Here is a 27,365-nt window from a genome sequence, read left to right as displayed (position 1 = left end):
TGGCACCAATCCTTCCAAATCCCACTGTCATATGTGACCATAAAATTATTAAGAAACGGACGGCATTTTAGTTTACCTGTTGTATGGAGTCCGGCATGTTGGTGTCTATGAGCCTGAAGAGCAGATTTCTGAGCGGTCTGCTCTGAGCCCCCAAAACCATGGCACCAGTGCCCCCAGCATGGGCCAAAGACAAGTGGATGGATAGCAGCTTCATGCACAGCAAAAGAAACTGATGGTGGTCCCTGGGGCAAACACAGTGTAACATTAGGAGTGTGGGTCCAGTGGAAAGTGAGTCAATGTGTCCTCCTCATTGGTGGTGAACTTTTTTTGTCTGTAGGATTCTACACTAAATATTTTCAAACACAAATAATAAAATACAACTTTGAGGTAACTGAGTACGTTAACGTAATTGTAAGGTGATTTCGTACCTTTTAGTTAAGAAAGGAGCAGGGGGTGTGTCATTCCCGATGCCATCACAGTAACTTTCTAGAAAGTTGCGCAGGTAGGTGAATGTACTCTCCTCCAAGTCGACACAAAAGGGCCTGTGCCATGCTACCAGTTGCCTGGAAAAAGACCAAGTCACTTAAAAATAACTGATGCTACACAGATGAGATTTTTTTTTTTGATGTTTACATTGTAAAAGAATAGAATATATAAAGTTGAGGCTTTACCGGTCAGTTGGAACTGCAGTCCAAGCCAGGCTGTGAGAGGTGCCAGCAGTGATTTGCTGGATCGAAACCCCCTCTAAACCGAGCACTTTCTTAGGTTTGGTAATGGGTGTTGAAGTGTGGCCTTGCCCACACTGGCCCATAGTGTTGTTCCCCCAGGCATACACTTCATTTTCTGATGAAAGAAGAGCAGATCACAATTTTAACATCCCATTTACAAAGATAAAAATGATAATTCTTACCCTGAGTTTAAAAAAATATTATAAAAGCAAGGTTTTTTTGAATAATTATCTAATCATCTGAGTAACTATGAACTGCTGAAGGTATCTTACCATGGGACAGAGCAAGACAGTGGCTGTCTCCACAAGAGATATCAATGATCTTGGTGATACCCAGGTCCTCTACAAACCTGGGCCTCAGTGAGGTTGTCTCAGAGGAGCCACACCCTAAGCACGAGCCACAGCCCCATGCAAACACCTAAAGAAATAACATTGCATGAACAAAAATTAAAATTATTGACATTTATTCCTTGTATTTGGGATGTAATCGAATGCAAATACATTATTTGATCTGAGCATATCAAGTGCTGATAAAGACAGAGAGTGACAGATAACAGTGGCTACGGTGATGTTAGAATGTTCCTTCAAAATAAAAGCTTGCCAACAAAGAGAGCTGATCTTTGTTCAAATTTGTCTTATATTTGATTATTTTCTGTCACAAGATCAGTGATGTGTAAGGTAATGTGTCAAAGAGCTATAGGTACAAACTTTGTTATTAAATTGAAACCATTGGTCAGTTCTGACCTTGAAAAATCATCCCTGACCCAAAATGCCACATCTCACCTGTCCGGCAGAGGTAAGGGCCAGAGATGATTGGCTGCCAGCACACACTTTCCTGATGATGAATCCATGCAGGGCCTCTATGACCTTGGGGCGATACACACGATTGGTGTCTCCATGACCTAGTTTACCTGCAAGGATGAGTCATATCTGAGTACCAGCATCACACCCTACTAGCTCAGGATATTTCTGTTATGATAGACCACACATTATACTGCGATGGTTCTGTCTAGGCACAAAAAGCATCTGATTTTCTGCTCAAGCTAATGTTTATAATGTTTGCACAAAAGAAAGTCTTTCACTTAGTGTGTGATTTCCAGCTGCCATGTCATCTGTCAACATACCGTTGTCCCCTCCTCCAAAGGACCACACAGTGTGTCCGTCCTGTGCCACAGCAATGGTGTGGGAGCTGCCACAGGCCACCTGACCCACACCACTTATGTCCTTTACCAGTGTGGGCACGTTCCGACTCTGGCTGTCACTGTGACCTGGTCAGGAAGAAGAAACATAGCATGTTGCTAACATACCAGAGGATTGATTTCACTAAAAGTTGAGCCAAATAAGCAGAAGCAACTATAGAAAATAAGGTGCGTACCCAGTCTGCCAAAGTCCCCTTCTCCCCACGTATATAGCTCTCCATCATTAGTCACAGCAGCACTGTGTCTGTAGCCAGCAGACACGCAAACAACAACCTGGCAGAGACAAGGTCACATATAGAAAAAAAAAAAATAGAAAAAAAAGAAAAGTGAAATCACTTCATGCCTTTTGAAAAACAAAATAAATGTACAAGGCCACTCCCTGTAAACAGATGTGTTTCCTGTATGCTTACTTTGCCTAATAGCGGCCCTTGTATGATTTTGGGGTATTTCTGTGTAGCACTGTTACCATGGCCCAGCTTCCCATACTCTCCGTCACCCCAGCTGAACACCTGCAAGAAATATTTTTAAAATCTTACTATTATTACCAGAAAACCATCAGTTAAAATCTCACAAATATGTATAGAGGAAGTGGAAATGTAGTTATTACTCACATGTGTTACTTATTTAATAAATTCAGAAAAAAAACATTACTCATTTGTATTATGTAACAGAGTAGAAAATTCACTGTTGAAACTACAGTCTACAAACCTTTGAAATATGTATGAGCAATCAGAGGTCATTTCAGTTGCAGCAGTCATTTTAACTTCTTACCTCTCCCTCTACAGTGATGGCCAAAGTGTGACCGTCAGAGCCCTTGGAGGATGACACTTTCTTCATGTTCCTATGTGGCTCCAGCACAAGTTTTTTGGGCATGGATTGGTTGTTCGAGTCCCCCAGGCCAAGGCGGCCATAGCTGCCTTTTCCACATGCTTTCACTGACCCATCTGCAGATACTGAGAATGTACAGTACTGACCCGCCTCAATCTAAAAGAAGAACCAAGTGGATAAAAGTGAGAACCTTAAAAGGATGAGATGCAATGCAGCAGAATAATATTATTTTAAAGTTTTTGGCACACTTTCAATTTTTCTCACCCACAAATGCACACAGAAGTCTATACTATAAACTGCAGTGATTTTGGTGTATGTGGCACATGTGATTTATAATACAAGTAGCACAAAATTCCTAAAATGATTATGGCTATTTGATGCTGGCTGAATGGAAACAAACAGACAAATGGTGTGATGATGTACAGTACTGTGCAAAAGTTTTAAGCAGGTGTGAAAAAATGCTGTAAACTAAGAAGTGTTAATAGTTTATTTTCATCAATTAACAAAATGCTGGACATCTTCCGATTTCAAAGGGAAATAAGCTTGTTGTGTTTTTCATCTGCTGCACTAAGTTTCCTTGGCCGACCACTGCGTCTACGATCCTCAACGTTGCCTGTTTCTTTGTGCTTCTTCAAAAGAGCTTGAACAGCACATCATGAAACCCCAGTCTGCTTTGAAATCTTTGTCTGGGGGAGACCTTGCTGATGCAGTATAACTACCTTGTGTCTTGTTGCTGTGCTCAGTCTTGCCATGCTGTATGACCTTTGACATGAACCTGTCTTCCACCTTGGTAGCAGGGTTTGGCTGTTCCTCACCCAGTTTTAAGCCTCCTACACAGCTGTTTCTGTTTCAGTTAATGACTGTGTTTCAACCTACATGTGAAATTGGTGATCATTAGCACCTGTGTGGTATAATTGGTTGATCATACACCTGACTATAATCCTACAAAATCCCTGACTTTGTGCAAGTGTACCTATAAGAATTGATGCTGGTTTGAAGGCAAAGGGTAGTAACACAAAATATTGATTTGATTTAGATTTTTCTTTTGTTCGCTCACTTTGCATTTTGTAAATTGATATATATATTTTTGAAAGCATTCCTAGTTAACAGCATTTTTTAACACCTGCCTAAACCTTTTGCACAATACTGTATGTTTTTGCTAAAAGAACAAAACGGACTGGAGAAGGGATGTGTACAACTTTGTATGATATAAAAAATACCAAAAAAAGTAGTTGAAAATATATATGATGATAAAGTTAAATAGTCTGTCTCTGGCCCTGCTCAGACCTGGCATTAACATGCTGCTACTGCTGTTACTGCTCTAAGTGCAGGTGTAAACACACCCAAGACACATTGAGGACACATTTGAGAGCCGATCACTCAGACCCCATTGTGAGGTGGTGTGGGCCACATAGAGGGACCACCTACTCAACTGAGTGAGATTTTCTTTAAATTGATATGAGAAAAGGAGAAGAAATATCTACCAAATATAAAAAATGTTTTATATTTATAGTGTATATAAGTAGTATATAGTGTTCTTTTAATATATTGAAAATCCTAAACTGTAATGACTTAATATGAATAATGATAATGAATAAAACATAAAAATAAGTAAACCCGTGAAATGGGAATAATGTGGTTAGAGTTAGTCCGGTGCTCATGTGTAGTCATACCATTTGAGCATCACTGAAGCCCTGTGTCAGTTTTGGCAGCAGGATTTTCTCCAGAGTTCCCTCTGCCAGCTGATGGCTGCTGTTGCTGCCCCACACATACACCATGACTGTGTCACTCTCTGTACCAGGAGAAGCTGCATCAGTGCTGCAGGAGCACAGGCAGTAGGATGCTAGGTTACAAATCTGCCAAAGGGAAGGAAGGTGAGGTTCTTTAAATCAGTTACTGGGAAAGGATAAAAGGTGTTAATAGTGTCTACATGTTACAGTATGTGATTAAATTCACTGTTACCTCCTCAAAGAGGCAGAGAGCTGCCTGTGAGAGCCGACAAAGTCCATCTGCATCCTTCTTCAGCACCTGAGTATTGACAGAGTCTCCACGGAAACCCTGGAAAAAAAACATGTTTAACCTTCAACATAGTATTCTTAATATAACTCAATATATTATATATTAAGTTGGCTTGGATTTATGGTAAATCAGTTTTCTTACATTCCTAGGGTGCTATAGGTGCTCATTATTATTCTAAACCCTATATCAGAACAAGAAGGGCCGCTTCCCAAAAAGAGAGACATGTCACTGCATGATCAGATAGGGGGTGAAGTCAAGAATGAGAAAGCGGCAAAGACACAGCTGTCAGCGGAGACACAAGTTACTGGAGAGAGAGCAGCAGGCTGCTTACCCCCTTTTTCCTCTCACCAGAAACCGAAACTAAATTGTGCTGAAAGGTCTGTGATCCCTCAGGTCTTTATTGTAGCTTATATGTGAGATGTACTGTACATGCAAACTCTTAAATCTATAATCTGAAAATCTGTTATCATGTACAGTATCATGAGGTTGTTGGCAGTACCCAGCCCTGGCTGTCATTTGCACAGAAATATTGCAAAGCTGATTAGCCTGTTAAGGATGACTCAATACGCATATCTCGAGAGGACAGGAAGACTGACTCAATCCTAATCCTTATCTGCAGACTAATACATCACTATGAGCTTTAAATGAGACTGTTCAAATAAAAAGGACAGTCTATAGCAGGGATGGATGTGGCAGTGAAGAGTCATTTTCCTTCTTAACAGGCAAAGGGACTCGTTTATTGGCATGTTCAAAGTCAGATACATAGAAATGTATGAACTAACCACTGCTAACCGATGCATTGATACATTACAACATATGATCCAATGTTATGGCCTGGAAATGTTAAACTTCTATAAACTAATAAATCCAAATTCCTCTATCCTGATGTCAAGACAAAGGGATATAAAATTAGTCCTTTTAAAGGTAGCTTGATAAATGCTGCCAACCATCCATGACATAGACACCAGGTGTTGTTCATAATAATGGTTATGGCTGAGCAGAGTTGATGGTACATATAGTAAAAGGAAGATAACATATCTAGAATAACATGTGACATACCGAATATTGCCTCATTTGAAAAAGGGTTTGATGGATGACTTCAAAGCCCACACCAGCTGACTGCTGCGAGCTCAGTGTGGAGGAGGAAGACAGTGTAGAGGTGCAGGAGGACATGGAAGCAGCCAAAGCGACCTCCACCCACTCCAGCAGAAACTTCAGGGAGCCTCTCTGCATGGCCAGGCCAAGCAGTAGCTCCAGTGCTAGCCTTCGACCAGTGGGGTCTGCCCCACCGGTCCCACTGCTCACTGATGTCTTCTTAAGGAATTCAGCCACCTGTGCCAGGCAGTCCAGCCCCACCGACGGGATCTTGTTCTCATTGGCCAGAGAGAGTGGCGGTAGCGAAGCTAGCACCGAGGATGCCGTGGCAAGCACGTCGTTGCAAAGCACCGACTCAGGATGGACAGAGGCGGCATATCTCCAGTTCTGCTGCAGTAACGAGAAGAGCAGACTCAAACCTGTCCTCACACCCATCTCTATCAGAACATCTGTACCCGACTTGACTTTGGATGCTCCCACTGGCAGGCAAGGCTCTGAGGCCAGCTCAAGTTGCCCACATTCAGCCCCGCTGTCTGTGGACTGGGAGGGCAGCTGCACGCGGAATTTGTCATGGTATTTGCTGTGAAGTGCGTAGTAAATCCTCTGCAGAACTACCAGCCTCTGGTGGAGGCCCAAGGTGTAGGAGGTTTGCGTCAGCATGCGGTGAGCCAGCCATCGCTGGCTGTGAAGCAGGGATGACAGGTACTCTTCCTTCTCCTCTGAGGCACTCGACTCACACTCGAAGTCTGGCAGGCGTGGGCCAACGAGTTCTTGAACAGGCTGGGCCAGAGTCACCACTTCCTTGTTGTGAAGAAGCTTACTGTAGAGCGCAGAAGCTCCATGCCTCCTGGCTGTCTGTACGCTGTCTTCTGCTGCCCAGGAGCTATTGAAGTGCTCCTGCCACTTGAGCAACACATGGGTCTGACAAGGCACCATGTCTGAGCATTATCTATACTCTGATGGACACCTGAAAAAAGGTGGGAAATATGATCAGAAGAGCTAATGAGGCCTGTGTATTGGCAAGTTAATATAATTCACAACTATCACTCCCTCACACTTGATTAATATAATGAAAAGGCACTTTTATTTTCATCATCAATTTACAGGCAACATTTGCTGCTGAAAGCCAATGTTCTAATGCGTTCTCCTGCCAAGTAAATTCACGGTAAAGGTATCGGCTTTCTCCTTAGTGTTGGCCCTATTCCAGCATACAGCACATCCAGGCTATTGCCACAGGCCCAGTGGGTATCACTGAAATAGTTCAGCTCACCCTATGATTACGTCTAACACAGCCACACTAATGAGGGCACTTTTGTCTCACAAGCCGTTATGCTGCACAATATCAAGACATTTCTGTCCATCTTCATTTAAGAGTATTAGTTTCATAATATGTCCGGTCAAAGCCAAAACCTGCTTTGAGAAATTAAGCACATGGGTTATTATAACCTGATCCCTCCTGACAATTCATTCATATTCTCTGTCTCAGTCAGAATCCTCTCAACGTTGATCACCTGATGCTCTGACATACAATCCTGTAGAAGGATGACTTGGAATCCACCTAACCCCCAGTCTGCCTGACTGCATAGTTTGTCAGCTTTCCAAACAAATAAAAAGCAAGCCTGTTGTTGCTGTCGAGAGGAAATTCTAGATCTCCAAAGGAACAGCACTCCCGGAACTAAGAAAACAGATTTTAATTTTCCCAGCTTGCATTTTAATCAATAATATGTAGGTTTGTTATCAGGTCTGAACCGACCGAAATCATTAAATGCACGTTAAAATGTGTCAGTCCCCATGACAGTCACTATATGGAGGTCAACATTCATATCTTAGTGGGTAATTTCATGGGAATATCGCTTGTGTTAAATTCTCATGACATGAGATAAAGCACATTCATCCTAACAACTCTGAACTATATTAAAAAAGGCAAGGCTAGTGCAAGAATGAATCATTTCTAATGTATTTCAGACTTGATGGAAATCTGTGCCTTCAATACAAATGCATTTCTCTTATGACTTTTCATTCACAACACTGAAGCTTGAGGGTAAACTAAGCACTGAAATCTGCTGTTGATGTGAAGAATAAAAAACTCCATACTGTTAAGTCATGGCTGACACTATTAGTAAAACTTAAACAAAAACATGAACCAGCATGAGTGAGAGAATGCTAGTTACAGCCTGTTAAGCATGTGAGCGTGCCACTTTGACTGTAGTCAACAGTCATAGCGCCTCATCTCTCTTGCCTTGCCTGAGGCCTGTGGGGCTATATGGTTTCCACTCTGGCCAAAAATAACAGCAAGCATTGATATAGTAATGGGCTCTTCGGTCAGACAACCACCAGCATGCAACCACTAGCAATATTAGGCGCAACTATCACTGATTACAAACTATCTCAAGTTGTCGGACACAAACATTAAGGACACCTCTTGAGTTTGGCTCCCCTTTTTTCAGCCCAGCTAGCTTCAGAATTTATGTAGCCTACAATATGCATTTCACAAATATCAATCCATTCAAAACATGCACAAACCACTAACATCTTATATTACTTTTTATCATTACTCACTCTAAATTGAGCCAAATATCCCAACAACTTTACAATAAGATATAAAAAATAAAATAAAAACATAAAGGCTCACAGGTGGGCTCGTGCAGGCCTAGATGAAAACAATAGCCTTAATACATCAAAAAACAACATCAATGACTGGTAGCGTGGTGTAAGATCAGTGGAAAAGTAAAAGTCTGTGATATTAGGGGGATTGACTGTGAAACTGGGTCACATCTCATACAAAGCTATAACATGTGTTCTTTTCTTAGTGGAATCAGATGTAGTAATACAATGCTTCTATTGGACCATGATGCTGAGAGAGAGGGAGAGATGAAAAGTGCCCATCACAATTTCCCAGCATCCAAGGTGACATTTAAAAATTGCTTATTTTGTCCAACTAACCATTCAAACCCCAAAGATATTCAATTTTCACTTTCAATGATATATAACAAGACCTAGGGTCAGGATGAACTAATGACAGTGTGTAGATATGTTTGGCATTAATTGCATTTTTCTGCAGGATTTTCTGCAGGCCTCAAACCACAAGGGAATGAGCTCTGTATCAAATCCATCCTCCTTTACATTGAGAGAAGCCAGTCAAGATGGTTCTGGCACCTGCATGGCCCTCCATTTTGGTGACTTTCTGGGCCTGTGTGGGCAAACACAACCTTGGAAGACCCAGAACAGGAGTAAACAGTTTTACATTTCTCCTCTGACCACATAATAGGACTTGAAAGTCACCTAGACTCAGCGGGAGGAAGCTGCTGGGCCGAGGGTCGTTTGGGCTGCTGTTGCCAGGACAACCCCAACAATACGCATTTAGACAAAGGATGTATGGATGACTGATAATCATAACCCTTGCTAATGTAAGCAGAGGATAGGTGATATCAGAAGACACATACTGTGGGGAATTAATGTCTGACAGCAACTTAATTATCTTCAGCTGCAGGAGGGAAAAGACATACCGTTATATTCCATAAAAGGTACACTGTCATGTTGACACAAGTTAGGCATTGAGTTGGGCACTCATGCTACTGATGTTAGCCGACAAGATAATTTAATTAATTTAAAATTAACAACATTTTCCATCCTTGCTGTCTGGCTCCTTACTTTGAAGCGTCTGTCAACATTTTGCATCGTTAACGTTTATCGCTTTTCATTTCTGGCGACAGTTAGCTCATTGTTGCAGTGAAGCTATATTTGCCACAGCGACACAAACAACGAAATATGTGAATTTGAAACGCGGTCTCCGTCGTGTTGTTCACAAACACCGGTAACATTATTCTGCATCTGCGGTGACAGCTGAGCTAACGCTGGCTGCAGTGCAGTTGCTAGTCTGCTCCATGGCTGTCAAAAGCCGACCAAGCCCCTCCGCTTGTCCGCTGACAGCTCTCGGTAAAACGCTCCCGTGGCTAGTTAACGTCGCGCTAATATGTTAACCTGGGTGTTGTACTATTAAAATAGACAACGGACATGTAAGTTACCTTGACAGTAAGCCTCCGCCGATAAACGGTTTGCGTTACCTGTCCCGTCCCAGTGAGGTCTCCCTTGGACGCAAATATCATATCAACCTTCTCCTCTTTCCTCTTCTTCTTCGTATGCTTGAATATTAACCACTCCGTTGGATGACTACATTACCGCCACCCTGTGTCACGGAGTGAGGACGCATCATCATCATCCTCATCATCATCATCTTGTTATTATTCGTCTACCTTTTATTTTTCTTCTGTTTTCCATTCAGACTGGACGCCTGCCTGACACAGTGCAGTGTGTGTGTTACATGTTTGAAGCCTGGTTTCATGAAGCACGAATGTGCATGAATCCAGGACTAGACCAAGTATTTCTGGGGCCCAAACCTAACACCCCACCCCATCACCACCACCACCACCTTTAAAATCTACCCTCAGATCTATATCAACCTAATTACAGAATTAGCCTGAAGAAAAAAAATTCAACCATACAAACACTCTGTTCAGCCCACCTTCTTTTTATGCGTGTAAATTATTATCTATTATTACAGCATCAGCCTATAATAAACAGGATACGATAAAATCAGGCTACTTAAGGGTCTATCCACTGCTTTAACACATGAAGGTCAGCCTGTGAAAACAGATGCATAATGTCCTCAGTGGCTAGGGAAGGAGCTTGATCATGCCTGGGAAAATAACCTTGATGATATTGCATCATGGGAAATGTAGGATCCATTGTTTTTGGACCTTGGCCCACAATAGGGACTAAGGATCAGCTTGATTTTTTTTTCTCAATCTTGTGAGTCCTGAAAGTTTATGGAGCTGCATTACTAAATAGCTGAGGTACCCCATTTAAAGTGGGCTACTTCACATAATTCAGTTGTGTGTGTTATATGTTTATTTGTGTCTTTCATGCCATAATAAAATTCCTGTACCAATCAATTAATTTACTCGTTTTAAAAGTTACAAAATTAAAAAAAAGGAGGAAAATTAAAGTCAGGCTCTTAGAAACTTAAAAACATTCAATTTAAATAGGTCTATCTTTTAAACTGCTGTTGCATCTTAAATTTGATGGCATGTTTTATTTCAGTTTATCAGTTCCTTCTTCTTTGTTACAGAATTCAATACTAATAACATGATGAAAGACTAATTTAGGGATCAATAAACACATAAAACGCTATTTTAAAAATAATAATCTGGTTATGTTGGATACAGACTTACAATACAAACTTTTAAACTGCACCGTCTTGCTTGAAGAATTGTAGGCTATATAATTAATTTTTACGAAGATAATCTAATTATGCTAAAATTGATCTATTGCGTATATAGGCGATTGTCAATAAGCTTTCCTATCATAGGATGTTGTGACTGAAAACTGAATTCTTCAAAGCTTAGCCAGTCACGACAGTCCTGAGTTTGGGGGCTCAGTCACTCACAAAAACAAACCAAAGATAACTTATGACATCAGTTCACACGGATTTCAATTCCTGGATGGCGGTTCAGAGTTAATCCCACTTCCAAACCGGATTTCTAAAAAGGGGGCTGACTGGCAAAAGGGACGACAACACCGGAATGAGGAAATTGACGAGGGGCAAGCCATGTGCAAAACAAAGTTGTTCATCGCTGATAACCATGCAACCTGATGAACCAGAGGTCACTCCACTCAAGTCTCCCCGAGGCGACCCTCTTCTCTTCTGTCTTCCCGAACAAACCGCTCATCCAAAAGCCCAGCAGCAGCCTTCCACCGACTCTCCCTGCATCCAGTGATGTCTTTTCTCCTCATCACAGTGCTGTCCTCACTTCTGCTGCGAGATGCTGAGGCGTGGGGCGCCAACGTCAAGTACGCGGTGAACTGCCCCGACAGATGCAACGCGGAGCGGTGTGGCGGGACGCAGCGGTGCACACGGACGGTCCTGGATGATTGCGGCTGTTGCCAGGTCTGCGCAGCCGGCAGAGGGGAGCACTGTTACCGCACAGTGTCGGGGATGCACGGGGTGAAGTGCGGACCGGGATTATTCTGCGAGTTCTACAAAGATGAGGACGATTACGGAGACGAATATGGGATTTGCAAAGGTAAATTTGCATTAAATGGGCTATTTTAAAATCTTGCTGCTGTTTCTGCATGCTGCGTTTTGAACAGAGTGATGCTCTGCTGCACCAAATCCCAATGTCCCATTATGTTTTCACTGTCTTTTAGGCTCTATTTTCTTAATTATCACAATAAACAGCACCACTGCCATATGACCAGAGAGGCTCATGTGCAGACCTGTGCACCCTTGCCTAAAATATGAATTGGTTATTTAACTTGATCATTTGCACCTAATCTTTCTATCATCTGAGGCTTTAGTTAAGGTACTGAAACATCATTGCTGCTGCTGATCCCAGATCAGTTAATGATTGTGAATTTGAGTCTGTAACACTAACTAAAAAGTGGAGCCCACATGAGGTCCACTAATCTTTTTCTCTGCTTATTCTTTGTTCATAATGTTTAAGTAGCCTAATGTTCTTTTTTTCCTTTCCAGACTGTCTGTATGGAACCTATGGGGTTGAGTGCCGCAACACATGCAACTGCAAAGAAGGCATTTGTGACAGGGAGACAGGAACTTGTCTCACCCTCAAATTCTTTGCCAAAATCGCCAGCAAACTCAAGACTGAGCCCCAAGCAGGTAAAAATGATTGAGGCTTCTTAAAATAAAGATTGCTCCTACTGCTTTTTTTGTTTTTTAAACGTTCTTATCACCAGTAAATTCTCAGTGTGCTTGTAGCAGACAAATGTCACACCAAAAGGACTAAGTTAAGTTTTGCATGTTTGCATGAAGTGAGAGATGAATGAATCCTTGTATTTTCAGGGGGAGATGGCGGCTCAGGAGAGGTCAGCACTGCCCAGAACACAGATCAGCACACAGACAGATCCACTGCTCCGAAGCGGCTCAACCCTCGCTGACAAGTGCTGACAAGACTGAATCTTTTCAGTGTAAATGTAGCATTAACTTATAAATGATCTGAAAGATATATTTTATTATGTTAAATGATAAACAGACTTTTTTACAGCATTTGGAAGTTTTATTTTTGTTTTTTTTGGCCCTTGTCTGACATCTTTTCTAATGAAATATGCAGACTATGTTATTATCTCTCTCTATCTCTCTTTTATTGCTTTATATCTGTTTGTAGAGTAAATGAACTAGAATGATCCAGTTCCCCATTAGCTCCAGTATCGACCTGAGTCTCTCGGTTCGTGTGCCTTCAAACATTATTGTTGAAGTAATGAGAGTTAATGTCACAAGAAAGGGCCGTGTGTTTATTTTCAAACTGGATACAGCAATAAGTTCTCCATTATGATATTTTATTTGTACTGTATATATGAAAACATGGGAAATATCATGTATATGACACCAGCCAATGTAAAGAATGCTCTTACAATTAAACCAAAGTTATCACTGACTGCTGTCATTTCATTTTCATTGCCTAGTTTATCTGTTAACTTTATTAGATGTGCATCATTTCAAAGAGAAACTTCATAATCTAGAAACAATGACAAAAACAGGCTCAGCGGTTTTCTGATACAGTGCTCAACAGTGAAATATAAACCTTATCCATGAAAGCAGTTCAATATAACTACACTATGATTTAAACATGTCTTCGTAGTCAAACAAATTGAAGTGCTGCAAAATAAAGGATACATAACACACAATTACCGAATGGGAAGGACAAATGAAGATGACCATAGTAAAAGTACATTTGCTTGTACATAAAAGTACAAATAAATACAAAGTGTAAAATAAAAGGATGGGATGACAAACGCACGAGCGGCTCCACTCATCTCTCAACACTCAATGACTGTATTATCTACAGGCGCAGAGTCAAGCCATACACGTCATTTTTTGTTGTTTTATTCTAATCTTTTTTTCCCCTATGCTCAGAATAACTTCAGTGCTTTCATACGTGTGTCTTTGCTCCAGGCTCTTTTACTCTGAAGGCCAACAGTATCTGTATGAATGCTGCAAAGACTTCTCTGTCTATCAGTTACTTTTTCTCTTTGCAGAAAAACTACAAATCTCTGCCACAATGGCACAGAGATTAAAATAATCTATAAAACTAAATCATACCAAGTGAGTGAAAGTAGAGAGTGGAGGTTTGGGCAGCTTTGGACCATGCTGGAATAAAAGTTCTCACTGAAACATCTTTGGGATTGGTGTGTTTAGTCGGTTCATAATTAAAGTCAAATAAAACGGTGGCTGACATGCAAGACAATGCAAGTTTAGAACTTGTGTGAGCACTTTATGCAGTGTTTCTAGAGGAATTTGACACCTCAACATGTTGCAGAAACACCTGGTTACTTTACAAACTGGGAGGACCAAGAGACTATGGTAGACTGAATTCTAAAAAAAGAAGGGGAGACATTTATATTCTCAGGATGACATTCATTTATGGGAGGTGGAAAAAAATGTTAAGAAGTCCGGAGAGAAGTATGTCTTTTGACCAAAAGGAATTCTTGTTTCCATGTTGACATGGAGGAGTATATCCAAACACTAGAGCAGAAATGGTTATTATTAATGCTGAGAAATATTCAGGCATCCTTGACTTTTAAGTTGAGGAACGCAGTGCTTTTCTCCGCTTCCACAAATGGCAAAATATTCTTTGTTCCCATGCAGAAAACATCTCAGACATACTGAGAAAATACTTTCACCACTAATAGAATAAGAACTTAAGAGCAAAGACGAAGTTGCAGGCTTCTCAAAAGACGTTATCACTGGTGGGAGAGAATTCGGAAAAGCTCCTCTGACTTTGCTATTTGAAGAATTTTCTTTACTGAAAACTTTACTGTGACTATAACACTGTATTGGAATAGATGAAGATCTCAGGATGAGCCAAGAATACAGACTCATGAGTCAACATGGGACAAAAAATCACAATGATTTAAATTTTGAGACAATGCTCAAGGTATTTTCTTCCTCCCTGGAGGAAATCATTCATGAGACTCTTTCAGCTCTTTTCACAATCCTGACAATTTCAGCTCATACACCAGAACTGAACTGAATCATTTTCCTGAGAGAGCAGACAAGATATCATCATTTTGTAAGTGAGCGGCATCTTAATATTCAGAAGCACTTTGCATAAGAATTACATTTTTATAAAGTTTTTAAGTCCTGAAATTCTTTATCTTTGAATCCAGAACAAGTAGCTTTCATTCGAATGTGTGTAAATGTATTAACTAATCATATTGTATCAAACTAAATATATTAATTAGCCATGCATTTAGCCATAAAAAAAAAAAGGAAAAAAATTTGACAAATTGAATTAAAAAATTAAATGTACTCACATACATAGTGGTCTATGGTAAAGCTAACCACAATAATCAGCTAAAATATTCATTGTCTTTGTGATTCTGAATTTAAAGGCCAGAATGAAACCTGAAATCATTTATGATCAAACATGATAAGTCACCCTTGATTAGAGGAGGATGCCTTTTCTCTTCATTCCTCTATAACACATCAGCAGGCACAGAGTTAAAGTACAAAACATCTAATGGAGATGAAAATTATATCAAACATTTTGGACAAAATGTCCAAAATAATCCTGTCCCAGTTAAAAATATCTCTTATTAGCCTCACCTCTGACTCTTGCTGTTACAAAAATGTTTTCCAGTATTCAGCTTGTTTATTTCCTGTGCTTCCTGACACCTGTGAAAATGGCCCTTCTTCCTGTTGTTGTTGTGTCTGTCCAGGGGAGGAATTTAAAAGCAAGTTTTTCAAGTGACACTCCAAAAGCTGGGAATTTATAAATGTCACACAACATAGCAAAGGCCTTATCCTCTTGTCGGGAGTCAGAAGAGGACACTTCCTATCTGATTTATTTAATTATTATTTCAAAGAAAGCTCAACACCTAAACACTCGTCAACAAGCACACTGTCCCTGAGACACATTTTGAAATAGGGTAAAGCTTTCATGTAGTTGTGAATTAGATTTATATGAGCTATTCTATAACTACGATCCACATTTTAGTTTGAAGTTATGTTTTCAGTAAAAAACAGTGGGAATTGAAGAATCAAAAACAGGAATGCACAAGAAGGACAGCAAATTTCTTTGTCTGAAAACTACAAAATCTGCAGGATCAAACTTGGAATTAATGTAGGTCAGTTTTCTCTTCTTATTTCATTTTCTTACGATAAATCTGAATTAAAAACGAGAGCTTTAATACCTATTAATGAATTGCAAAATTCATTTGCTGGAATTTTGTATTATTACATAAGAGTCGAATTCATAAAGGGTAAAGTTCCCTGAAACACATGAATTCACCACAGGGATGTAACTCCTCAATCCAAGGACAAGGTGACACGCAAGCACACACGCACGCACACACACACACGCACGCACACACACACGCACGCACACACACATAATGATACAGGTATGGGAGCAGTCTTGTGTATGAGGGCAGGAGTGTTCTTAGTTGCTCAGACCCGAATGTTCCTCTTATTCCCCTGAGAACTGACAGGCCGAGGCCTCGCAACTAAACAAAGGACCCTGGAAAATAACAGGAAAGCGTTGGTGAGAAATACCCTTTATCTGACTCCCTGAACACGTCACTGCCGCCTCTGCAGAAACAAAGGTGCGTGAACGGAGTAGTAAATAACACTGATTTACTGCAAATAGATGTTCTGGTATTTACAGTTTGGCCCTGTCTCAACAGGTTGTTTATTGTAGCTGCAGAATGACAAGGCTTATTGGAGACAACACATAAACACTGCAAACAAGGAAATTAAGTGGTTTGATTGATTACACTGATAGCAGATATCACAAGTGAGGCTTGTGAAATGTAACGAGAGGCACTTGAGCTCACACACTGTCACGTCACTTGATTCAAGAAATGGAAGCCAGTCTGATTAATGAATTCTGTGGCTCCGTCATCCCAGGGTTTCCCCCTACTTTTTTTTTGTTTGTCTTAATGGTTCTCAGAAACATTTTTCAGTAACTGGCAGTGGCTACACAAGCGGCCAGAGCCTTGACCTCAGCGACCTGACAGACTGCCGACCCCTGGAGGGATTGTCTTTTTCTAGGCAATATGACGTCAGAAGGAACATTTTCCAACAGGTTTATTATCAATAATGGCTGACCTCCACAAGATTCTGTAGAGTTTTTGGATGTTAGTTTTAGTTGACAAATAAATCCACATTTTTCATAACTGTCACATAGTCTCTTAATGTAATTGTACTTCTTTAAGAGTGGCTTCCTGTTACATGATTGGTGGATTGACATTTTGGTCTTGATTAGTTGGAATATTGTGTTTGGTGTAAAAAGAATGTTTTCGCTTATTGTGATTTACTTCTTTTTCTGCTTCTCCCTGCATCAGAAAAAAGAATCACTGCGCACCAGGAACACCACACTTATTCTTGATACAGCCTCCGTTTGCTTTCAAACAACCTCATTTCTTCGTGACCGCAGGTTGTTGGAAAAATGACTTTGATTTTTGTGCTCCATGTTGACATAATTGCATCTCATCACTTCTGCAGATTCATCAACTGCACATTCATCTCCCGTTCTACCACATCCGCGAGGTGTTCTTCTGGATTGAGATCTGGTGCCTGGGGAGGCCATTAAAGTTCACTTGAAAGCAGTTTTGGACGACTTTTGCTTTGTGGCATGGCACATTATCGTGCTGGGAGTAGTCTTTAGGAGATGGTAAATTGTGGCCATAAAGGAATGCACATGGAGAGCAGCTATAGACAGTGGCATTCCCACAATGATTGATATTGGTATTGCGGGGCCTAAAGTGTGCCAAACAAGCATTCCCCACACTATAACAGCACCAGCCTGGACTGTTGACACAAGGTGGGTTGGGTCCATGGACCCATGCCGTTGACACCATATTCAGACCCAGAAAATTGATATTTGTAAGGTGTTTCCATCCACACAACTGCTGCTCACTGGATGCCTTTTGTTTTTTACACCATTCTGAGTAAAAACTCTGTTGAATGTGAAAATCTCAGGAGACCAGCAGTTTCAGAAATACTCGAAGTTGGTCTGGCACCAACAATTATGCCACGAGATCGTATTGTTTCCTCATTTTGATGTTTAATATGAACATTAACTGAAGCTCCCGACCTGCATCTGAATGATTTCATGCATTGCACTGCTGCCACACGATTGGCAGATTGATTAATTGCATGAAAATGCAGATGTTCCTAATAAAGTGCTCTATAGTGTGCACTATATAATGATAAATCCAAATTTTTGGAGTGGTGAATAAGTACTCACATTCAGTCCAGGTTTTTGTGCATCTACACTGCCTCATTTTGGTATGACACATGGACCTCTGGTGGCTCCCTGATGGTATTGTATGATATAGTTATTTTGCATGTATTTTCCATTCAGTTTATCCTGGAGCTCTGACAAACTAACCTCAATATGAGATTTCACTTTATTTTTTTTAATTTGGGTTCAAGTCTATCTAATTGCAATATGTCTCATGAGAATTTTATGGCATTCAGCCAAAATCAATAAGGGGGCCACTGTCACAGCCGTAAATCAACACACAAATAATTCCTTCAAAAAGCATACAGTATTAATGTGATGACTATTGGTACGTGTGTAGATTTTTAAAGATGAACAGATATAGTTTTAAACCAGGTTGTCAAATGTCCAAATCCAAACGTTTTAGAAGTCACCACCAGAGAGCAATATTGCATCAAGGAAAACAATGAGATATGATCTTTGTTGTGGAAGAAAGCTACACCAGTGTCTCTCAGGAAAAGCTCAACTTTATCTGATGGAAAATTGCAGTAGTAAAGAAAAGACTGTAAATAAGAGTATAATTAAACAAATGAGGATTGAAAATAAGGAATGATTACTGTCCCGATATACAGTTGTTCATAGATAATTCATGTGCCACAGTACTGGCATATGTAGAGGTGCAGAGATGTTTCCAGTTGATGGAAGCCAAGGTCAACTGAAGTTTTCAGTTAGGAGGAAGGAAAAATGCGCCAGGGCCAGATAAATAAATAAAAGAACGGTGTGTGTGTGTGTGATCACCTTTCAAAACAACTGTCAGCAAGTTAAACGAGAGATATTCAGCCTTCCTACTGTGTTTTTCTGTCTCCGTTCAGGCCAAGAGACAAAATGAGACACACAGTGACGTCTGTAAAAGAATGTAGGGGGTGACCCTGACCTTGAGAGACAACACCTCCCTCATCAACTCGTGTGAGGACAATCTCCTTGTCTCTGTTTTATTCTTTCATTAGAGTCAGTGGCAGAGAGCTGACAGGAATTGAGGGAGGAGAGAGATGAGATAATTTGCAAACCCACACAGTATGGTTAATGATCACTTTAAATTCCTATAGGCTACCAGGAAGCCTCCAATTTTTACAATTATATCTCAATAATTTTTTTTTTTTTTTTTTTGTCATGGTCACCTTTTTAGATATTAAACCGACAATAACTGAACTTGGCCATTTGGGGGCAGCAGAAACAAGCTGTGAAGCTGTGAAGCTGTGAAGCTGTGTAACGTTATCATCACCCTTTTGAAGGTAATAGGGCAGTTACCTGTAAACACGTCCAGCACATACAGAGCAACCGTAATAGTTTGTATTTACTTTGTGAATTTAAGTCCAATATTCACTCCAATATCAGCTCTGTTTTGGCAGATACCAAAAGATATTTGGATCTTTAGCTGCTAAATGTTCACTATTCACTATGTTCACCAGCTCGCAGGAAACTTTGCTGCTTGGTGTTGTGCTTTTAGAGTTTTTTTTCACCATTGTCAATATCAAAGTATTTGATTAGTTGATTGTTTCTGTTTTAAATAGAGGTATCTAAGGCCTCTTCAGTTCACTGAGACTGCTCTCCTACACACACCTGTTCAGAAACAAAACCTTTTCCACTTTCCACTTGGTTGATATTCACTCTGTTTTAACAAAGTCTTCAATAAAATGCTGAAGTGGAAATCAAGAAGTCAGTGGTCCGTCTCTGCTTGTTATTTCCTTGATGCAAACAGGAACTGCTGCTGCCATGGTCAGACACTTGCCAACAGAGGTCACACACACACACACACACATACACACACACTCAGGGACACCGACCAACCAGTGTTGTTCAGTTATTGTTTTCATTCACAAGCAGTAAGCGGTCGAAGTGAACACTACATGTTAATATTTTAATGGTAGAAGCCTGAAAATTATATAATCAAAGGAACTGTGTCCAAGTGTCATCTCAGTCCACTGGGAGAGACTTTTTGTCTACGTGGGCCTCCAAAGATTTTCATTATCTGTCCAGAAGTCACCAACTGTCCAAACCCTCCGAGTCGAAGGCCATGAGAACAGCAGACCCATTGAGAACATTTTAATTCCCAGAGGCTTCCTCTGTGAAGATTCATCCATTCTAATCTTACGAGTTATCTCCTATCACATAGACTATCTCATGGGAGTAGATGCAGCTCCGGTTTGTTTACAGATGGCCACTTCTTACGTCACAAGGTCACAGTGTTTCGTGTTAAGCATTCCACGTCCTGCAAATATAATAAAACACGCTGAAGGATGGCGGCGGACAGATGGCTGAGAGGCTACTGTTGTTTGTTCTCAGCATTTCATTTAATCTTCCTTTGATCAAATGAGGCTTTAAATGGCACCTAAAAGACTCACCCTCTGAGTGGTGATTATATTTTATCTGAAGGAATGAATTCTCAGAGTTAGCTGGTAAATATAAGTGTCTTTGCACTGCTACAAATAAAAAGAAATCACTTGACCAATAAGGCTACTCTTTCAATGACATGCCATTCAATTTCATAATAACACTTCATGTAGAGTTACAAAAGGTAACAAAGAAGACTCAAGCATGGGACACAAAATATGTGCTAAGGTCAGGATCTCCAGATGGGTCTCAGGATGTTTAAACAAATAACATAGAAGAAAATTATTATTTTCCTTACACAAAATACTTTAAGTGTAACAATACCGTCAAGAAAAATCTTTCCGTTTTCCTACCAAAATCTGATCATGGTCTGTGCATTCAGAAAAGTGGCAGGTTGAAAGTTCTGGCAGATTCATGTTCTGCTGCTGACGCTTTGATCGATCAATTGACAGATGTTAATAGAAAGTCCAACAGTGACAGTATGACGGTATACATCATCAACTCTGACCACACTCCTGCCTCACTGCTTCGACTCTGCCTATAGATCAAACAGATCAATACATAATGTGCTTAGCCCGGCCCTACACTTGACCCTCTGACACCTTAATAACCCAGCCAGGATCATGCTTGTTGACAAAACCTCCTCCATATTCAACGCCAAGACAGTCGTCTGTCACCTTACTCAACCAGCTCCTCTACAACTGTGTCACAATACACACCACACCAGTCAGATTTACCTCCATTCACAGAATAAGTATGAGCTTGCAAATAAACTAATTTCCATCCTGATGATTTGATTTTGAGGAAGCAATTATTGTTGAAATATCAGCCACCTCCTATTTAGATTGGAATCTAATTCCTTATTACGTATAAATGAGCCAGGGGATGAGACATGCCAGGGATGCATTAAAGTTCTGCCAAGGTTCTGTATCTGTCTTGTGTGGATAATATAAATTGTTGCTTGCATGTTGGCTATTTCAGTACATTACAAATTGGGAATAGACTTCTTTTGGTGGTGGAAACTTGTCCATCTGAATCTGATGAGATTTAGATGTAAATCACCATTAAAAAAATTGAACTCAGCTCCAGCTCTCCAGTGAATATTTTATTACATATAACTACCTATATTTCATTTTTAGAGCTTGCATGAAAGCCATGCATTGGAATCTCTATGAGAGTAAACAGCTTTTCAATGTTTTTTGTCTGTTCTTTTGTCATAAATCAATAGATTCTGGTTATTAAGCAGGTTGTGAGAAGTAGATAAGGAGCTCAATGATTGCATGATTGAGCTCAGGAATGTACTGTGTATAACTACAGTATGGCTTTAACTATGAGACCATCTCCATTTATCATACACATTTAACGTTTTTATTCTTATATATTACAAACTGTTCTCCAGGAATGCTCTTCAGACGAAGCCACTGTGAGACTATGGAATAGACACTCCCAAGTAAACAAGATGCACTTCCCACTAGTGTGTATACAGCTGGGCTTGCACCAGAGTGAGGATAGAGTCACTGAATAAATGTTTGTTAAGCTGCATGCACGCAGTCATTTGTATATGTCATCTTGAAGACGCCTTAAAGCTGGGGCAGTCCTCAGTGTCTGTGTGCTGGATTACTCACAGAGCATGTATGAAAAATTCAGGATATGAGCCGTAGCAAAGTTTGGTCATTTCTCGGCTGTTAACACTTTGAGCAGCGAGGAACACAAGTGTGCGAGTTTACAAACTGCCAGTTGCTTGTGTGTAATCTGAAATACAAGAGAAAGTCAGATGCACTGCTGGAGCTCTGCTCAGTTAGAGCTCTCACCTTAAGACTTCCTCAAACATGCTCTCTCTCTAACGCACGCACACACACACACACACACACACTTTCCCCCTCCCTCTCTCCTCCCCCCTCTCCTCCTCCTCCTCCTCCTGTGTAACTAACATACACACGCACTCTTCTCAGATTGAGTGTGAGCTTCTCAACAGCAACGATGAGTGGAGGAGCGAGGACTGCATAGGCTTCAGTGTTGGGAGAGAGAGAGTGTGTGGTGCATGTGGTGTGCATGTGTCTGGGCGGACTCCCTCTGTAATGGTGCCCCATGTGTGACTGTGCTGACCGCGACAGCCATCCTGTCCACAGCGGAGACTTTCTCAGCATGCAGATGGTGTGAGCAGTCAGGGGAAAAGTTTGTAACAGCTTGTCTGAGCTTCAGCTAACTCAATCCACTCTGCACACACTGAGAGGAGCAGCAGCAGCAGCAGCAGCAGCAGCAGTAGAGCTGGAGTACAACTTCAGCTTGCCTCAGCCCAGGATTTCTGTTGTTGTTGATTGATATCCTGTCACTGGATTGGGTAAAATAGGTGTGCATCACCGCACGTCACAGCTGAGGGATTTAAACAAGGCTGTTTATTTGAAAGGTGAGTCTTCAGTTTGATATTGTACGGTTTCATAGTGTGGTTTTGCCTCTTAGATGTTGTTTTACCTGAATTTTGGTGAATTTGTGGCAGTGCCCCCATTGGTCTTGAGTCACATTGACATACAATAGGAATATGTAATAGGAATATGAAGATGCTGCAGGCAAATAGTCTGACTGATGGGTCCAATCCGGAAGGATATAGTCATCCTTTCAGATACAGTATGTAATTTACATTTTAAGCAGGTATCGCTGGAGGTGAACTTTATATAAATTGCAGTAGTAATATTACATTGTCTAGCATAGCAGAATATGGTAATAGGGTTTTAATGGAGCTTCCGGATCGGTGTAATATTTTGCATGTGTTTCATTTACTTTCGACACATATGACCCTGCACCACAAGCAAAGGAGGTCAGCAAGTGCCTTCAACTCACTCAACAATGATCAGAGACATCAGTGCTTTTGGTGACTGAACTTCAGACAAACTTCAAGCATAGCTCATTTTCTAATGGATTTGAACTCTAACTTAATGCCTCATTAATGTGATCTATTTCCACTGTGTTAAACTAGCGACAGAAGTCATCCAGCTGTGTCACCAGCACTAAGTGTCATGTGTCATAGAGAGGTTGGAGCAGAGATGCACCAGAGGAAATAAGCGCACAACTCTGTATTCATATATATATATATATATAAATAAATATATATATATGTGTGTGTGTGTGTGTGTGTGTGTGTGTGTGTGTGTGTGTGGATCACACCTGTGTGAGCATGCTGGGGATCTGTGAAAAACATTGTGAAAACGCCTAAAAGCTATAATCTTTATATGAAGCATATTAGCAACATTGTTAGCCTGTAACAACATAAGTGAAACACCAATTTACTGTCAGTAACTATAGCAACAGCTGTGGGACAGCTGGAAAGCATCAGTTTTCTGTACTTTCAGGTACGTTTTAGTCACATCATTAAAATTCAGTGGCTGTTAGACCAGCATTTTGCGAGGCACTTGCTAATTCTGGTGCAGGACATACAGATGGCAAGACCGTTGCATGTGCCATCCAAAACACCGACCCCCTGTCTGGCTGTCGGCTGAATAAACAGACAAGAAAGCTCAATTATGTCTGGATTAATGTGCTAGTTGTGCTGCATGTGTGAGGATGACTGCAAATATGCACGGCATACCCATAATGTTAAAAGGAAGTAGAAAAGTAGAATGACAAAAGATCTCAAACATTAACGAATGAAGGGAGGGGAGGAAAGACCAAGGAGGGAAAATGTTGGTAAAATGGCAGGGAGGACAGAAAAAGATGTCTGCAATTTGTTTCCCCCCACCTGCTGTGATAATGGAAAAGAAAGATACGAAGGCAAACAGGGCATGAGCTGAGCTAGAAGAGGGGGTAAGATATGATGACCGCCGTGTGCCAGGAATGTCTGCAGTGCACAAGCCATGGTGCTGGAAAGCCCAGGGATCAGGTTCCCTGTGTCAGCTGCCACACTCGACTGTTCCCAGGTCTAACTCTGTGATATCTGTTTATCGAGACAGGAAGGGATGGAGACGAGGGGCAAAAGCAGAGCTGAAATCAAAATGGAAAATTCATAGGTAAAGGATTAGTTTTACATTTCGGGAAATGCACTTATTTGATTTCTGGCAGTTAAAAGAGAAGATTGATAACTACTGTCGTGTCTTACATAAGACCACAGCCAGCAGCTGGTTGGCTTAGCTTAGTACAAAGACTTGAAACAGAGGGAAACTATACTGACTGTTGGCGGGTAACAAAATCTACCTATTAGAACTTCTACATTTCACCAATTAACATGATATGTCTCACTTGTATAAACTGAACAAAAACTGGTGTTTAAAAATGACAATTTGCCATTATTATTTTGTTGCTAGGCACACTAGCTTCCTGGATTCTCCACTGGTTGTCTGGCAAATGCTCAAAGGCAACCAATATTCCTTATAACCCCCGAATAGTTGATGCTGTGTTCCTATTACCTCAGAGGTCTGATGTCAGAACTGGGAATGACGAGTCGGAAGCTTGTCATTGTTGTTGCTTGCTTGTTGTTGTTATTGATGACAATATCAGTCCATAGTAATATGTGGTATTATGTGGTATTTTGCACATACAAACACTGTTACAATATGTACAAAGATAGAAGTTGGACAGTACTCTGTATACGACTGATTTTATGAGACACAGATAAGGCAGAAGAACTTTCCAATTTCAGTTTCCAACCAGGAACACAGAAATTCCGACTTCCATGCTAAGCTAAGCTAACTGACTGAATAGGTATACAAATGTCAAACTACTCCTTTTTACACCAGTTAAATTTATGGCACAGGCTAGTTCACTCTGAGAATCTATAGTAATTTCATGTTTATGGAGGTTAAAGTGCCGAGTCAGCTTAGCTTTCCCCAAACTGCTCCGGGAAGCGAGGGGTGATTTTCAGTGCACTTTGTAACCTTGTGTATCTTATTTTGTGAGGAAAATACCCTCTTCTATTCACATATCTGCCGTACAAAAGAAAACCACATCAACAGTATCATTCATCCAGTTGCAACAGTCTGTCAAACACATGTAGAATGAGTCATTGTGAAGTCCTCATCTCTCCACAGGGCCGTTGCTCAGTTCCCAGACACACTGTGACACATGGTATGGAGGAAAATAGAGAGGGAGGGGTGGCAATGCAAGTGAGGGGGTATCACAGTGAGTGTATCACACCAAAAGCGCTATGAAAGGGGGGCACATATGGCGTCTAAATCAGTGTGTAGACAAAATAGCCACTGACTCATCACATTGATTCATACAAAGCCTGCGAGTTTATTAGGCATTCAGCAACAGGAGCAAAAACTAAATTTATCTCCAACAACTAATCCTTCTGTGTTTCTGATACATTGTATGACCCACCCTCACCTCCTCTCCTTTCTCCCTGCCTCCAACCATCAACCTATGTCTCTCTGACTCACGGTGTGTTGTGTGGGTAGTCTCTGATCATGGACTTTGCATGGACCTGCATCACAATGAAGGATAGCTTCTTAAATCCCAACCTCACTGAACTCCCCTTCAGCATTAAATCTTGATAGACCTGGCCTGTGTGTTTGTTGGATGGAGCAATGGATCAGGTTTTTTTTTTCCTTTTCTGTGCGTGTGTGAGAGAGAGAGTACTTCCATCTGTGACGGCTCTGAAGCCCTTCCTCTTTCACATCCTCTCCAGCGATTAGCACAGCAACAGCACAGCAAGAAACATGCCCTCCTCTCACCTCTGCGACTTTTCAGCAGGAGTCTTAACAGAAACAGACTTCTCTTGAGGTAGCAGCTTTGGTAGCGGAGGGTTATATTTGTCTTTAACACATGTGGGTCATGGAGGCCCTACTGTGCAGACTTTAAGAGGGAAGGTTGCTTAGGGATATTTAAAGGGTTGACAGCACTGACTGGCAATGTGAAGTTCATGTTTCCTCTGTTGCATGTTCTGTTGATAGTTTTTGCTGTTAGCAGGGTACTGGGGTATATACATTGACTTTGATCTGAAACTGCCTTGGAGAGATGGTTGGTAATGAGACACAGACAGAGTTCATGTCATTGCCAGGTGGAATCAGTCAGTTGTCAAACATGCTGACTTGCATACATCAGGAAGTGACCACATCCCAGTATCTGTTGCTTGATGGACATAGACAGATAGATAGATAGATAGATAGATAGATAGATAGATAGATAGATAGATAGATAGATAGATAGATAGATAGATAGATAGATAGATATTGTACTGTCAAAAGAGATGTATCAGACTTGACAAGACTAAATGGTAGCACTGTTTTGACCCACTATAGTGACTTTCCTGTTTCACGCACCATTGACCTTTGCATCATCCAAGGAAAGTTGGCACATGGGTTGCTGGCAAGTACTGAGGCCAATGTGGAGTACAGCAGCTGCTGCAAATGTAAAACTGAGGGCTGAAGACAGACAGATGGTGACGGCACTGTCTGCCACATGTTAAAGGTCATGAATAAACAATTCAGCATCATTAAGGCTTCAAGCAAGAGATTATTTATATTACTCTGATCATTGAGAACCTTTAATATGAACACAAAATTGCTATGATGAGTTGTCATCAACATGTTTTGAAAAAATGTAGATTATGGAAAGAGATTGCCAATTGACCATTAGCTAAACTCCTCCCCTTGACAGCTTTTGTCCAATCATAGTTCAGCAAAAGTAATTAGGCATGGCAGACTTGTCAAGCTTTGGTGTTGTGCATTGTGCTGTAAGATATATAGTTCTCATCCTCTCCTTTGGAGGCTGGTGTCCTAAAGGAGTCTTCTTTATGTAGTTGTTAGCATGTCTGGCTAACTAGCTTAATACCAACAAACTTTACCAGGCTAAAGAACACACCATTAACTAATTAAATGTTAACTAATACAGTTTGTGGGATTACAGGTTAAGTTAATGAACCACCACAGGATA

The 27,365-nt window shown here is 40.8% G+C and overlaps 3 protein-coding genes across 3 annotated transcripts in view; 2 read left to right on the top strand and 1 right to left on the bottom strand.

The window, feature by feature from the left end:
• The window catches only part of LOC111656800 (putative E3 ubiquitin-protein ligase HERC1), a 32,709-nt gene extending 22,716 nt beyond the window's left edge, over positions 1 to 9,993 (bottom strand). Inside the window, exons 1-13 of the mRNA XM_023408661.2 lie at positions 9,894 to 9,993; positions 5,833 to 6,835; positions 4,717 to 4,812; positions 4,428 to 4,610; positions 2,698 to 2,910; positions 2,337 to 2,435; positions 2,103 to 2,199; positions 1,852 to 1,995; positions 1,511 to 1,638; positions 1,001 to 1,145; positions 672 to 843; positions 429 to 563; positions 77 to 242 (exon numbers count right to left, since the gene is read on the bottom strand). Coding sequence (XP_023264429.1) covers positions 77 to 242; positions 429 to 563; positions 672 to 843; positions 1,001 to 1,145; positions 1,511 to 1,638; positions 1,852 to 1,995; positions 2,103 to 2,199; positions 2,337 to 2,435; positions 2,698 to 2,910; positions 4,428 to 4,610; positions 4,717 to 4,812; positions 5,833 to 6,804 — 2,550 coding nt within the window. The 5' untranslated portion in view covers positions 6,805 to 6,835; positions 9,894 to 9,993. The remainder of the gene's footprint in view (positions 1 to 76; positions 243 to 428; positions 564 to 671; positions 844 to 1,000; positions 1,146 to 1,510; positions 1,639 to 1,851; positions 1,996 to 2,102; positions 2,200 to 2,336; positions 2,436 to 2,697; positions 2,911 to 4,427; positions 4,611 to 4,716; positions 4,813 to 5,832; positions 6,836 to 9,893) is intronic.
• A 1,496-nt stretch (positions 9,994 to 11,489) lies between these two features.
• On the top strand, positions 11,490 to 13,319 carry esm1 (endothelial cell-specific molecule 1). The gene is made up of 3 exons (XM_023408682.2): positions 11,490 to 11,951; positions 12,401 to 12,544; positions 12,728 to 13,319. The coding sequence occupies exons 1-3, from the start codon at positions 11,645 to 11,647 to the stop codon at positions 12,820 to 12,822; spliced, it is 546 nt and encodes a 181-aa protein (XP_023264450.1). The 5' UTR covers positions 11,490 to 11,644; the 3' UTR covers positions 12,823 to 13,319.
• Positions 13,320 to 22,447: 9,128 nt separating this feature from the next.
• Positions 22,448 to 27,365, top strand: part of arhgap24 (Rho GTPase activating protein 24) — a 67,098-nt gene continuing 62,180 nt past the window's right edge. The window contains exon 1 of the mRNA XM_023408667.2: positions 22,448 to 22,908. The gene's annotated coding sequence lies outside the window, so the exon portion shown is untranslated. The remainder of the gene's footprint in view (positions 22,909 to 27,365) is intronic.

The sequence above is a fragment of the Seriola lalandi genome, unplaced genomic scaffold, assembly GCF_002814215.2.
Source record: "Seriola lalandi dorsalis isolate HSWRI2012SDOR001 ecotype SW California unplaced genomic scaffold, Sedor1 jcf7180002054370, whole genome shotgun sequence".
Classification (NCBI taxonomy): Eukaryota; Metazoa; Chordata; class Actinopteri; order Carangiformes; family Carangidae; genus Seriola; species Seriola lalandi.
This window is presented reverse-complemented; position numbering and strand designations above follow the sequence as displayed.

Bases quoted from the DNA above. Each gene is read 5' to 3' on its own strand.
- esm1 (XM_023408682.2), top strand. From the start codon at position 11,645: ATGTCTTTTCTCCTCATCACAGTGCTGTCCTCACTTCTGCTGCGAGAT. The intron at 11,952-12,400 runs GTAAATTTGCAT...TTTCCTTTCCAG, and splicing joins CGAATATGGGATTTGCAAAG to ACTGTCTGTATGGAACCTAT. The intron at 12,545-12,727 runs GTAAAAATGATT...TTGTATTTTCAG, and splicing joins CAAGACTGAGCCCCAAGCAG to GGGGAGATGGCGGCTCAGGA.